The 15,207-nt window shown below is 19.9% G+C and overlaps 3 protein-coding genes across 3 annotated transcripts; 1 reads left to right on the forward strand and 2 right to left on the reverse strand.

Annotated features, from left to right (window-relative positions):
- Positions 1–1,011: 1,011 nt before the first annotated feature.
- On the forward strand, positions 1,012–3,402 carry PRSY57_1363000 (6-cysteine protein; the record flags this gene model as incomplete). Its single annotated transcript, XM_012909550.2, has 1 exon — positions 1,012–3,402. The coding sequence occupies one exon, from the start codon at positions 1,012–1,014 to the stop codon at positions 3,400–3,402; it is 2,391 nt and encodes a 796-aa protein (XP_012765004.2).
- A 923-nt stretch (positions 3,403–4,325) lies between these two features.
- Positions 4,326–9,713, reverse strand: PRSY57_1363100 (hypothetical protein; the record flags this gene model as incomplete). The annotated part of the gene is made up of 1 exon (XM_012909551.2): positions 4,326–9,713. The coding sequence occupies one exon, from the start codon at positions 9,711–9,713 to the stop codon at positions 4,326–4,328; it is 5,388 nt and encodes a 1,795-aa protein (XP_012765005.2).
- Positions 9,714–11,684: 1,971 nt separating this feature from the next.
- PRSY57_1363200 (pre-mRNA-splicing factor ATP-dependent RNA helicase PRP16, putative) lies at positions 11,685–15,149 on the reverse strand (the record flags this gene model as incomplete). The annotated part of the gene is made up of 1 exon (XM_012909552.2): positions 11,685–15,149. One exon carries the CDS (start codon positions 15,147–15,149, stop codon positions 11,685–11,687), a length of 3,465 nt encoding a protein of 1,154 aa, XP_012765006.2.
- Positions 15,150–15,207: the final 58 nt, after the last annotated feature.

Consider the following 15,207-nt stretch of genomic DNA (forward strand, 5'->3'; position numbering starts at 1 on the left):
TTTTTTTTTTTTTTTTTTTTTTTTTTTTTTTTTTTTTTTTTTTTTTTTTTTTTTTTTTTATATAATATATCCTTTTTTTTGGTTTTTAAGTTTATGAAAAAAAATATCTTTTAATTTAAAAAATAAAAAAAACAATAGATAACTTAATGACTAAATAGGTTAATATTGTATGTCTCATAAAATAATCATATATATATATATATATATATATAATATAATAATGTATATGTAAAGATGATAAAATAAAGAGAAAGAATATAACTTAACGTATAACGTTTATTTATAACCATTTTGCACTTATTTAAAATAAATAATTTTATGACAATTTTTTTTTTTTTTTTTTCTTGTACACCTTGTTTTTAGATCTTATTTACAAGCACATATATACGATTCATTCTATTTTCGAATTGACAAGAAAAAAAAAAAAAAATATATATATATATATATATATAAAATAATAATAATAAATATAACAGAATAATATCTTATTTATGCATTTTTTTTTTTTTTTTTTTTTGTATATCCATAGTTTATTTATTTTTTCATTGGTTCATAGGATTAAAAAAGAAAAATATAACTACAATTTTTTATTTTTAAAATGAATGTGTAAAATAATAATTTGTATATTTTAATATGCACACATGCGTATGTTCGTTTTGTAATACTTTTTTATTTTTAAAAAATAAATAAGGATATATATATATTATATTATTTTCCTTTATTTTTTTGTATTATATGAGAATAAAAAAAAAAGTATAAATTTTACGAGTAAATATATATATATATATATATATATACATATATATTTTAATTTTTTAAATAAGAAATATTCAAAGATCTAAAATCCTTTTATGTGTGTATTTTTTTGTTTTTTCTTTTTTTTTTCTTTTAATTTTCCAGATTTGGAATATTTTCAAATTAATAATATATAAATAAATATATATATATATATATATATATATCTTTTTTTTTTTTTTTTTTTTTTTTTTTTTTTTTTTTTTTTTAATTAATATGTTTGCTGTAAACTTAAAAATTTGTATATTTTTGTCGCTTGTTTCATTTTTGTTACAATGTAAGAATACCCTTGCTAATGTAACTTTTGAACAAAAAGTAGAGACAAAATTAAGTCATAATAATGATGGAGATATAGTTTATGGACACAGAGAATTTAAAGGAGGTGTTTATGCATTTTTAGGATACGACAAGTGTAGAATAGAAGTTTATAAAACAGTGAATGGAATAGATTGGAATGAAAAAAAGGAGGTAAAAGTAAGTGGTAATAATAATATTGCTATAGTATATTCCATTTTTACAAGTGAAGAGAAGATGATATTAATTTTTAAATGTGATAATAAATTTTATATTACTAAATATGGAAAAGAATTTGAATGGTCAGATCCAAAACTTATAGATGTATCTAATGTTATTGGTACAAATACAATCCCAGCTATTTACTCTGGTTCTTTACTATCTATGAATAATGATTTTGAAAAATACATTTTGGTTTGTGAAAATCATAGTCAGAATTATATAAATGTAGGAGAGCAAGAATATATGAGAGAAATACGTTTATTAGGTAAATGTATGTTATCTTTCGATGAAGGAAAAAACTGGAAGAATGAAGTGATGGATTTATATAGTGATGAAGGTTATACAAAAATTAATACTTTAAGATTATCAGATTATGGAGGAAAAATACTTGTGAAAGGAACTAATGCACAAAATCTTAACCAAACGATACGATCAATAATACTTTTATGTAATAATTTGCATGATTGGAAATTATTTTGTGCACTTCCTACCATAAGATTCAGGAAGGATATTTCAGTAGAAAATCTAACATATTTTAATACTTATCATCTAGCCATTGTAAAAAATGAAGATAAATTACAATTAGCTTTTACATATGATTTATTTGAAACATTTGATCCACAATATTTGAACATTGAATTTATGTGTGTTTCTCATTATTTCGTTTTAGCTCATGATGAAATGGTATATTTATTTTGTCATGGAAATGAGAAAAAAAATTATGTCATAAAAATAAAAACAATACCAAGAAAAATAGGATGTGAATTAAATACAAATGATACTGTAAATAAAATTTATACATACACTTATAAATACATATATAATAATAACTTAAGTCCGAAAACATGTAAAGTTCCATCATCACATTTAAAATATTCGAGTGATGGTCTATATAAATTATTTGAGGTAAGATTACCAAAAGATATAAAAGTAACTGAAAATTGTTTTAGATATTCTTTTTTGAGTGAATTAAATAATAAATATCATACTACTATAATAAAAACAAGAGTTATTAACAAATTAGAAGATTATGTAGAAGTACAATTTCACTTTCCGATTTATTATACTAAATTTTTATACAATTATAAAAGTACATATTGTGTCTTGAGTAATAACTATAGAATAGTTGTTGAATTTGATTATATACGTAATCATATTGATCTAGATTTTCCCTTTGATACAGATACTGTAAAGTTATATAGTAATGAAATTGTTACACATGCATTTAGAAATAATACAGAAGAAACACACAAGCATGAATTGCCCAAAGGTACTTATATGACATCTTATTTTAGTTATGAAAAAGAATATGTTATATCTAATTATATAGAAGAAACATTTTCTACTACATTTACTATATTAACACAAACAAAAATGAATGTTAATTTTATGGCTGGTGGACAAAAATATAAATATGAAGGTATCGATTTAACAGATTCTTCACCAAACTATGAATTGTCACTTAATTCCTTGGCAGATAGCCAAAATATTGATATTTTTGTATCCAAATTTGATAATAATAAAACCCTAGGTTTTGTTTGTCCTGTTAAAAGTAGTTATGACGGATTAAATTGTTTTGACAATGTTTATATAAAAAATAAGACACTTGTCAAAATCGAATATTTATTTGGAGAAAATGATATCTTTGTTGTTCCTCAAAGGAGAATATATAAAACTAAAGGTACAGCTATGGAAAGTCTTTTATATTTAAATGACAACAATGTAAAGAAATTAAAAGATGATAAAACTATAATACATTTCTATTGTGAATGTAATGTTAATAATAATGTAATCAAAGTTAATTATTATATATCTCCATTTTATGATGAAAATAGTATAAAAAAAGAAATAAGCAAAAAAGACCAAGAAATACCTATTATTAATAAAACTATACCACAAAATGAAAAAGATATTCTATTCAATAATGAAAAAGTTGTTCCTTTATCAAACGAACCTCAAGAAATTATTCAACCACCTATTCAAGAAAAATTAAATACTACTGATCCTTCAAAAGCATATATATATGGAGCTAATATTATATTTATTGCAATTATATGTATAATATGCTTGTGTATTTCGTCTTTCATATAAAAATATAGTTATGAATATATAATATATTTTTTTATATCCCATGAACCATATGTAAAAAAAAAAGAAGCACATATAACATATCAAGTTAATGTGTAACATGAATATGTATACATATATATATATATATATATATATATATATATATGTGTGTATTTGTTTATTTATTTATATATATATATATATATATATATATATATATATATATTTTTTTATATATATATTTATATATTTATATGTATATATCTATACATATATAATATTTTATATATGTTTCTATTTTTTTATTTTTAAAATTCACTTTTTCCTTCTTTCTATTCATGTCTACTCATCAGTACATTATAATAGAAGTAGAAGGGAAAAAATATAAACGTAAAATATGTTTGCAAATATTCTATCTTTTGTTTATATATATATATATATATATGTATATTTTTTTTCTTCTTTTCTTGTCTTTCAAATGTTATATATAAAAAAAATACAATTATATATAATATCAAAATATAATATATATATATATATATATATATATATATATATGAACAGTTCTTTGGTAAAGTTAAAAAAAATATATAAACATATGAAAAAAAAAAAAAAAAAAATTAATAAAAGACAAAAAGGGATATTATTCCCCTAAACATGGTATTTAAAAATTATTAAATAAAAAATAAAACAAAATATAACTTAATCTTATGTGATAATATATATATATATATATATATATACATATATTTTTCATTTATTTTGTAATTATGTAAACAACGAAATTTATACAACTACCTCTTCATCTGTAAATATGGGATGTATGTGAATACACATATATATTTTTTTTTTATCTATTTATTAATTCATACGCTATATTTAAAAAATAGAAAAAAAATTGAAAAAAATTGAAAGAAATAATATTAAAAATTACTTCATTTTGTTTATCGTGAAAATAATGTATTTTTGTTTGATGAATTAAAGACCGAGTTAAAATTGGATGTGGTATTTTTCTGTTGAAATATATTATTATTATTATTTGACGATATATTGTTAAAGTTGGATATCTGTGATACATTTTTATTCATTGAAAAGTTATTATTTTGAAATATATTATTATTTGGCATATTCGTATTCATACTAAATGTATTTTTTGTTATATTGGTATTGGTTCCTGATATAAAATTATTATTTGTATTTTGAAATAATTTATTATTGAATATATTATTGTTAGATGTATTATTATTTAATAATAAATTATTGGACATATTATTATTATTATTATTACTTGTTCCTAATAAACCATTTTTTGAACCGAACATATTATTATTATTTGAATTTGTATTAAACATATTATTACTTGAAAAAAGACTGGAACTACTACTACTCACATTATTATTATTATTATTATTATTGTTTGTATTGCTCATACTATTTCCCATTATGTTAGCATAATTATTACCCACTCCAATAACACCTGATTTATTATTATTAAATAGTGTATTGCTGTTATTATTTTGTGTATTCATGCCAAATTTATTAGAAGTAAATGTTGATGTATTTAAATTATTTGAAACAAACGAATTGTTGTTCATCAATTGATTCTTATTATTTCCCCATGAAGGAAAATTGTTGTCTTTTAACATAGATGAAGTATTATTATTTAAATTAGAAGAAAACAAACTTTTATTATCATAAGTGTTTATTTTATTTCCTTGTGAAGAAGTATTCATAGAAGAAAATATATTATTACTACTATTATTATTATTACCAAATAAATTACTCGAAACGTTTTGTGAATTTTTATTTAAAATATTATTTGTCATATTATTATTATTATTTGTTGTTGTTAAACCAAATAAATTAGAAGTATTAGTGCTTCTGTTTGGAAATCCACTACTACCCATCATGTTTATATTATTATTATTAAACAAATTATTGTTCGTTGTATTAAACATATTATTTGTTGTACCAGCATTTCCAAAAAGGTTGCCAGAAGTAGAATTTGTTATATTTTTACTAAAAATATTGGACGTATTTGTAGTAGATCCAAAGGTATTAGCTGTATTACTTAATGTGTTATTATTATTAAATATATTGGGAGTTCCACTACTTCCAAATAATTTGTCCTTATTAAATATATTACTACTACTACTACTACTTATAATATTATTATTCAATGTATTCATATTATTCATTGTATTCATATTATTCATTGTATTCATATTATTCAACGTATTCATATTATTCATTGTATTCATATTATTCAATGTATTCTTATTATTTAATGCGCTAAAAGATGTATTAGCTGTTGTACCTATTAACGAATTGTTAGTCCCTCCTGTATTAAACAAAGAACTTGATTGTGTATTGGTAGTTCCAAATATATTTGTTGAAACATTATTTGTCATATTATTATTAAACATATTTGTTGACGTATTATTATTCGTACCAAATATATTTGAAGTCCCACTACTAAAAATATTACTATTAAAAGTACCCCCCGTTGAAGTGGTTGGTATAGGATTTAGCGTGCTGTTTTTATTTGTACCAAAAAAATTAGTAGATGTATTTGTACCGAATACGTTATTTTTATGAAATATATTATTAGCTGTTAATGCATTTGTATTAAATATATTATTTGTATTAGGAGCTGAAGACATATTAACAAATGTGGGTACATTATTAATTTTGTTTATATTGTCATATGGTTTAATACCTAAAATTATACCTTGATTATTATTAATACCTTCATAACATATAGCAGCATATGTGTTACACATATTTGTTATAGAATCTGGTATATGTTGTATTAAATTAAAAGAATTTTTTGAGTTCAAAAAAAAGTATTCATCTAAATTATGATTTTCTATTATTGATTTAAAACATTGATGAGAAGCAGTTCTTAGAGAAATTAAATATTCATTATCTTCTTTGGATTTTGTAATTTGGTGATTAACAATTGGCGTCATATTATTATGACTTAATATATTATTATTTATATAATTGTTATTATTTATTATATTAATATTATTTATAATATTATTATTATTATTATTTAAAGTATTAGTATTACTCAATATATTACTACTATTTATAATGTTTGTATTATTCAATATATTATGATCATTATTTAATACATAATTATTATACGCTTTCATCAAGTTATTATATTCGGATAAACATATGTTACTATATGCAGACATGATATCACACAACCTTTCTTTTTTTGAAAAATGTTCCTCCTTTCTATATAACACAATTACTCTTTGTGAAAATAATACAGAATTAAATCCAGGTATAGAACAATATTGCATAAAATTTTTATAATTTTGTTCAGACAATGGCTCTAAAACAAACGAAACAAAATTTTTTACAAACTTTTCACTTAAACAATGATATATAAAAAAGGGATGGGCAATTGGTTTATTCCTTGTAAAATTAACAGTCATAAAATATTTCTCTCGATTTTTCTTATTATCATTAAATGTTTTTATGATATGTTTTTTTCTGATATCTTCACTTAAAAAACTTTTTACATATATATCTTCTATTTTTATAATTCTGAAATTGCCCTTAATATACATATCATATATATCATATAATAAAATTAGATTATTTTGTAAATTGGCTTTTATTTGATTTATAAGTATAGAATGTTTATTTAAGGTATTATTAATATGATCTTTATATGTATTTATATCTAGAATATGTAATAATTGTGTTCTTCTAATAATATTTTGCATTTTTTCTTTTTTCTCCATTAACATTTGTTTTAATTCTTCATTTAATAAAGACATAATAAATGAACATTCTTCATCTGGATTATTAACATAATTTAAGTTATTATCTAAATTTTGAAATCTTAATATATCTATATTTCTATGTTCAGGAAATGTATCTGTTAAATTTAATATATTAATATTATTAAAAATAATATTATTATTATTATTATTATTATTATTATCTACAAATTTTAATAACCTGTGTAACGTTTCCGATATATTATAATTATATAAATTATTTCTTGGTATATTATGTATGCGTTTTAATTTAAAGGATATATTATCTAATTTGAGAACACCTTTAATATGTAACTTTGTTTTATTTTCCATTGTACGTATCATATCATCATGTTGAATAGTTTCAAATTTAATTCTTTCAAATTCATTTTTATCTTCTTTTAAATCTTTGTGTAATGTATCTAAATCTTTTTTCATATTTTCTATTCTTTTAAGAATATTTTTCATATCTCTTGTATCTTCATGAGCTCTTGTATTTAAAGCTTCAAAGGAATATTTCCATTGAGGTATAATTTTTGCAATTTCACTAAAATTTGGACAATCTTTAATATAACACAGATTTTTATTCTCATAAATATTATGTAGACTTGGTATAAGATTTATAATATTTTTTGTACATATATTCCTTTGTGCATAGTCACTATTATGATTACTTAATTTATTAATATTGTCATTTATTTCTATCATATGTTTATTTAAATAATATCCATATTCATATAAATATTTATCATTTCTTAATAATCTTTCTTCATATTGTTTTAAAAATTGTAATTTCTCATTAGTCATTAGGGATGATTTGTTCATAAAATTATTACTATTATTCCGATCATCACATTGAACATTGTTATTTCCAATATTTTCATTTATGTTATTATTATTATTATTATTATTATTTATAGTTATATTATATTTTTCTTTATTATCATTTTTTGTTAATGTATTTATTTTTACAGAAGTATCTAAGGAATAGTTTTTTTTTTTCTTTTCATTTAATAAATTCCTCTCTCTTGTTTCAATATATATTTTATTTCTAATATTTAATATATTGTCTACATCATCATATAAACTATTATTAGAACTATCCCCTTCTTCTTTTTTTACAGATTCATTTTCACCTGTTATTACAATTTGTGATAATCTTTCCATATTATTCAAAATGTCATCAGAATCATTGTTACTTTTTATTTTGGGATAACATGTATTAATAGTAGAAGAAATCAATTTTTTAAATTCATAATCATTTCGTATACTACAAGACATATTATTATTATTATGTATTCCTACATTATTATAACTTATATTATTAGTACTATATCGTTTTTCTCTATTTTCATTTTGGCAATTTATAATTTCATCAAGACATTTCATTTTTTTTATTTTGTTTGAATTAACGCTATTAAAGGTATTATCTTGACCTACTTTGTGAAAGCTCCTACTTGTAACTGAATTAAATTTTTTATTATCCTTATGACGAATATTATTTAGTTTAATGTTTGTTTTATTATATGTGTGCTTATCATTCAAGAGCATATTTCCGATATCTGATCCGCTAATAACCGAATATAGATCATCATCATCACTATTATTATTATTATTATTATTATTATTATTATTGTCGTTGTTGTTGTTGTTGTTGCTATTGTTGTTATTATTAGTAGTAGTATCATCAATATATTGATGATCAACGTTGTTATTATTAATAGCATCCTTATTAGTATCATTCTTCACATCATGTTCATTTTTCTTATTATTGTTTAATACATAATTATTTACCTTATTCATTACATTTACATAATCCTCATGCTGCTTTAAAGTATTACTACCCCTATGGCTCATGCCATCATTTTTTGAGGCATCTTTTTCATAAGAACTATTTTTATCATTATTTTTTGAAGAATTTCTATTATAATCATAATTTAATTTGTTCGATGAATACTCGCTTAAATTGTTCACGTTATCTATACGAGAATTATACACATCGCCATTTTTATTACATTCATGCAAAATATTATATTTAATTTTTTCATTTTCAGAATTTTCGAAATGATTTTCAAAAGGAGTATGAATATTCGAACAGTTACAATTATTTAAATTTAGAATATTATTTAAATATTTTTGTTTACATTCTTTATTTGATGATTTAAAATCAGATGACATGTCTTTATCTGATTCCCCTGAATTTATATCAAGAGAATTATTTCTTAATTTCTTATTATATTTTTTCGGTGTTTTATAAGTTCTATCATGTTTTGATTCCGTTCTATAAAATGAGCTTGCATAAGATGATGTATCATCAGATATGCTTAAAAAGCTTTCACTAGAGTTATTACTTAAATTAGACTTATCATTAAATGATTCATTTGAATCATTTTCTTCATCTACATTATCATTATTTCTATTTTTTTTTGTTTTTTTCTTCTTTGATATCTTCTCCGATTTTGTATTGGAGCCTATACTTTTATTACTTACATGGTCTTCATATTTTTTAAGATTATTAAAATATTTTAATGAATTATCTTCTACATTCATATTTCTATTTTATATTCATATAAAAAATATAGAAAATTGCAATATTATTTCTGGCAATCTATTTGTGAATATAAAAATGTTAAAATATATATATATATATATCAAATAAACTTTGAATATATTTACAAATAAATTAATAAAATAATATATACATATATAACATTATATTTGAACCTGTGTTATGATTAAACAAAGTTTTTATTATTACATATAAATCAAAAAGAAATATATTTATACCTTCATATTATTATATATATATATATAAATATATATATATAATATTATTTATAATTAATTTGGGTATAAATTTTTCTTAAAAAAAAATATTTTATATATTTTTATTATGACATTTTTTACAAAAAAAAAAACATAAGAAAAAATAAAAATTTATATATTTTAAATAATTATATATAAATCTTTCTTTTATTTTCTTTATATAAATCCATATATATTATATATATATATATATATATATATATATATATGTAATATTTCTTTTTTTTTTTTTTTCTTTTTTTTAAATTTGAAATAAAGAAATGAAAAATTTTCAAAACATATAAAAATAATAAATTCAGGACATATAATTATTATATATATTATATATATATATATAATATTATATATATGTAATATAATAATTATATTCTTATTATATATATTTAATAATAGTAAGGATTTATAAAATATTTCTTAAGAACATACGATTTATATATATATATATATATATATATATATATGTTATAATATGTTTTTACGCATATAAGAAAGAAAATTTTTATAATGATATTTTTTATAATATTTAATTTATTAATATCTCATAAGATTTCTATATCAAATAATTAAAATTTTATATATATATTATATTTTATATAAAATTATTTTTTATAATTTTTTTGTTACTCCATATTTATTTATAATATATAATATATAATATATTTATATATTATTAAAAAAATTCTTAACTTTTTTTTTTTTTTTTTTTTTGGCTTTAAAAATATAATAAATCATATGCATGTTGAAAAAAAAAATTATTATAAAATTGTTATATAATGTTGTACTTATTATATATATATATATATATAATATATAATGTTATATAATAAATTATATTTTTTTTAAAATAAATAAAAATATTCTATGTATTATATAACATATAAAAATTAAGGATATAAATACCGAGCTCATATATTTTATTCAAGCCTTTTACTAAATTTTATAAGAGACTGCATTTACCATTTTTATTTTTTTAAATGATACATTCCTTCTTATGAATTTTTAAAAAAGAAAAATGTAAATCATCTATATTTATGCCTCTTTTGTAGGCATATGAAATTATATAATATTTTTTTCGTTTTATTTGAAGAAAAATTATGGTCAGACATGTATTTATTTATTAAAGATAAGTACATATATATATATATATATATATATATTTGTATTTAATCAAGATATTTAAAAAAGAATTATTATGTTCCATTTTCAAAATGAAATATTGACTTATGATGAGTTTTTATATTACACATATGCACTCATATATATATTTATATATAAACCCGTGAGGTTTATATTTAGTGTTATAAAAAAATATAAGGCAATAATGTTTCTTTTTGTTATATGATAAGTCGGCAAAAAAATTTAATTAATGTCCTCAATGAAAAATTAAATAACAATTTCATATAATTAGAAAATGAAATATATTAACAAAAAAAAAAAAATAATAATAAAAATTATGAAAATGAAATAAAATAATAAATAATAATAATAATAATAAATAAATAAATGAATAAATGAATAAATAAATAAATAATATAATATAATAAAATATATAATATAAACCTACATACATATATACATATATATATACATATATATATATATATATATATATATATATATATATATATATTATTAAGGGATAACAAATGAACATAGTGTATATATTCGCATATTTACTCGTTACAATTTGAATAACTATACATTTTTCATATAAAAAAAGAGAGGGCCTAATTCACATAACCATTCTGGATCAACAGTTGTAACATTTCTCATATATTCTTTTGTGGTAAAAACGATTTCTTGATATATCACATAATCAGGTGTATATCCAATATTGTATAAAGAAGAATTTGGATGTACATGACAAGAAACATTTGTCCTTAAATTAATATATTCGGAAAAGGATTTCAATTTAGCTGCATTATGGAAATAACCTGAGCATATTGTTTTTCTTATAAGTTCCCATTTATTATCACAAGAAACATTTTTTATATTTAATGTTTTAATTATATCTATTAATTGTGAGTAAACTTCTTTTGCTTTATTTAATGCTTTATATTGAATAAAATTTTTTGTGCACCAACTATATGAATAATTATGTGAACGCCATTGTAAGTATATATTTAACAAGGTTAAATGATCACTTTCCGGTACAGTAAATTTTTCTTTTTTGGATTCGATGGATTCATTATTTTCTTTTGACTCTAAAAAAATAGATGGAGATGACAACATACTAACAATAATTAATATTTCTTTAGTACATTGAAAATTCTGACTATATATAACAATTTTAGATAATGGTGGATCTAATGGAAATTGAACCATTTTTCGTCCGATGTCTGTTAAATTTCCTTCATTATTAATAGCACCTAATACCCATAATTCATGCAAAGAATTAATAATACTTTCTTTACTTGGAACATCAATAAAATCAAATTCGAATAAATTTTGTACATGTAAAGATTTTAATAAAAGTACAACATTGGATAAATTACTTCTTTGTATTTCTGGAATATTATTTTGATATAAATCACACAAAAATGTATTTTCTGTATATAAACGATAACATATACCAGCACCTGTTCTTCCAGCTCTACCAGATCTTTGATTTGCATTAGCTTGTGATATAGGTGTAACTTGTAATACATCCATACCAATAGTTTGATTATATACTTTTAATTTACAATAACCTGTATCAATAACATATTTAATTCCATCTAATGTTAATGAAGTTTCTGCAATATTTGTTGAGACGATAATTTTTCTTAAATCATATTTTTTAAATATTTTACTTTGTTGTTCGCTAGATAGTTGCGAATATATAGGAAAGATATAAAATGGATATATTATATGATCATTTGTATTATTATCACCATCAGCCTTCTTTTTAATATTACTATTATTACTATTATTATCTTCATTTAATATATTTTTAATTTTATTTATTGTATCCTTTTTATTATTTTTCGATTCCTTATATGATTCATATACTTCATAAAAACGTTCACTTAATAAATAACATGTTGCATTTATATCTTCTTGACCTGTCATAAAAATTAAAATATCACCAAAATTGTTATCATAATTATTATCAGATACATGTATCTGTATAGCTTTCTGTACAGCACATTCGATGTAATCATTACATGGTGTTCTTAAATATTCTATATGTACTTTAAATGTTCTTCCTTGAATATTATATATTGGTGCATTACCAAAAAATGCGGAAAATTTTTTTGCATCAATAGTTGCTGATGTTACTATTAATTTAAGGTCATTTCTTTTTAAACATATATTTTTTAATATACCTAATAATACATCGGTATTAATAGATCTTTCATGTGCTTCATCCATAATTATAACACTATATTTATCTAATTCTTTATCATTCAAAGTCTCTCTTAATAAAATACCATCTGTTACATACCTAATTTTTGTATCTTTTGTTGTATTGTCTTCAAATCTTATAGTATAACCAACAAGAGAACCAATATCTACATTCATTTCATAAGAAACACGATAAGCTACAGACACAGCAGCAACCCTTCTAGGTTGTGTACAACAAATAATACCATTCCTATGATAACCCTCTTCATATAAGTATTGCACAATTTGTGTAGTTTTCCCAGATCCTGTTTCTCCAACTATAATAATTATATTATTATTATAAACAGCATCTAATAATTCATGCTTTGATTTGTATATGGGTAAAGATTCTTTTAATTTTAACAATTCTTCTTTATCTTTTAACGTGTTTTTCTTATCCTTATTATTATTTTCTATATTAAATATACTGCTATATATTTTATCTTTTTTATAATCAAAAACATCTGAACCATTATCATCCTCTTTATTATTTTCAGAAGAATTATTACTAATATTATCGTAATCCTCTTTTGATGTATTATTATTTTTATTTTTATTTTTATTCCTTTTTTTATTTTTATACAATTTTAGTAACTCTCCCAATTTGCTATTACTAATTTCCCAGTACCGATCTCTGGCCTTTGATTTTTCGTTTTCATTTTTAAAATATTTTAAGAATTCGCTACCTTTTTTTGCTGCTTTTACAAAATCACATGTTTCATCCTTAACAACAGTCGAATAGGAGGTTGATTGAATAGGTTTATTAGTATAAAATTTATCATTATTAATATTATCCGATTTTTTTTGTTCACTTTTTTGATAATCGAAATTATCTCTTTGTTCTATATTTACAAACTTTTTACTATACGATTTAAATTTATCTATAAATGGAGGATTGACCGTTCTGGTTAATACAATTTTTTTAATTTCATTAGTAACATTGGCTTCATTAATTTTTTCTAGTTGTAATTTATTGTAAGTTGATGTAACACCTCCTTGTTTTAATTTATTTAATTCCCATAAATTATTATCTAAATTTTTTTGATTCACTTTTTTTCCTGTATTACTATTTATTCTTGTTTTTAAATTATTGATCATTTTTTTTTCTTTTTCATATGTAGCTTCAATATCCATATTATAAAATGAATCAACAAATTCATCTTCTTTAGTGTACCATATTTCATCTAAAATCTTATCATTATTTTTTTTGTAATAGTCTTTTTTTTCTTTTTCATCTTTTTCAAACGTTTTATTTGAGTAACGATGATTATGATGTTGTTTATTTGATAAATTGTATTTATTACTTTCATCATTTTTTATATTAATACTTATATTAATAGAATCTTCGGAGTAATCACTTTTATTATATTTATGATTATTTTTATTTTCCTTATGATTATATAAATCATCTATATCTGAATTATCTGGTGATGTAGAAGAATTATATATATTATACTTTTGATTAACATGTTTATCCTTAATATTATTTTTTTTTATTTTATTTTTATCTCTATCTTTATAATATTTTTCTTTTTCAATGTTATTAAGATATCTTTTAGAAACTTTGTCTTTTTTAAATGATGCTTCATCAAAAGTATGAATTGTTTTAAAAATATTAGATTTCACATCATCTGTTGAGAGTTTCTTATTAATTTTGTTTACTTTCCTTCTTTTAAATTCTAATGTTTTTTCATTTTTCTTTTCATTACATAGAAATCCCGTCTGTATTTTGTCATTGTTTTTTTTATTGCCATCAGATGAGGAATCACTATAAACATATGATTTAGCAATCATTCATACAGAAAAAAAAAAAAAAAAAAAAAAAAAAAAAAAATTAAAAATTAAAAATTAA

Source organism: Plasmodium reichenowi, chromosome 13, assembly GCF_001601855.1.
Source record: "Plasmodium reichenowi strain SY57 chromosome 13, whole genome shotgun sequence".
Taxonomy (NCBI): domain Eukaryota; phylum Apicomplexa; class Aconoidasida; order Haemosporida; family Plasmodiidae; genus Plasmodium; species Plasmodium reichenowi.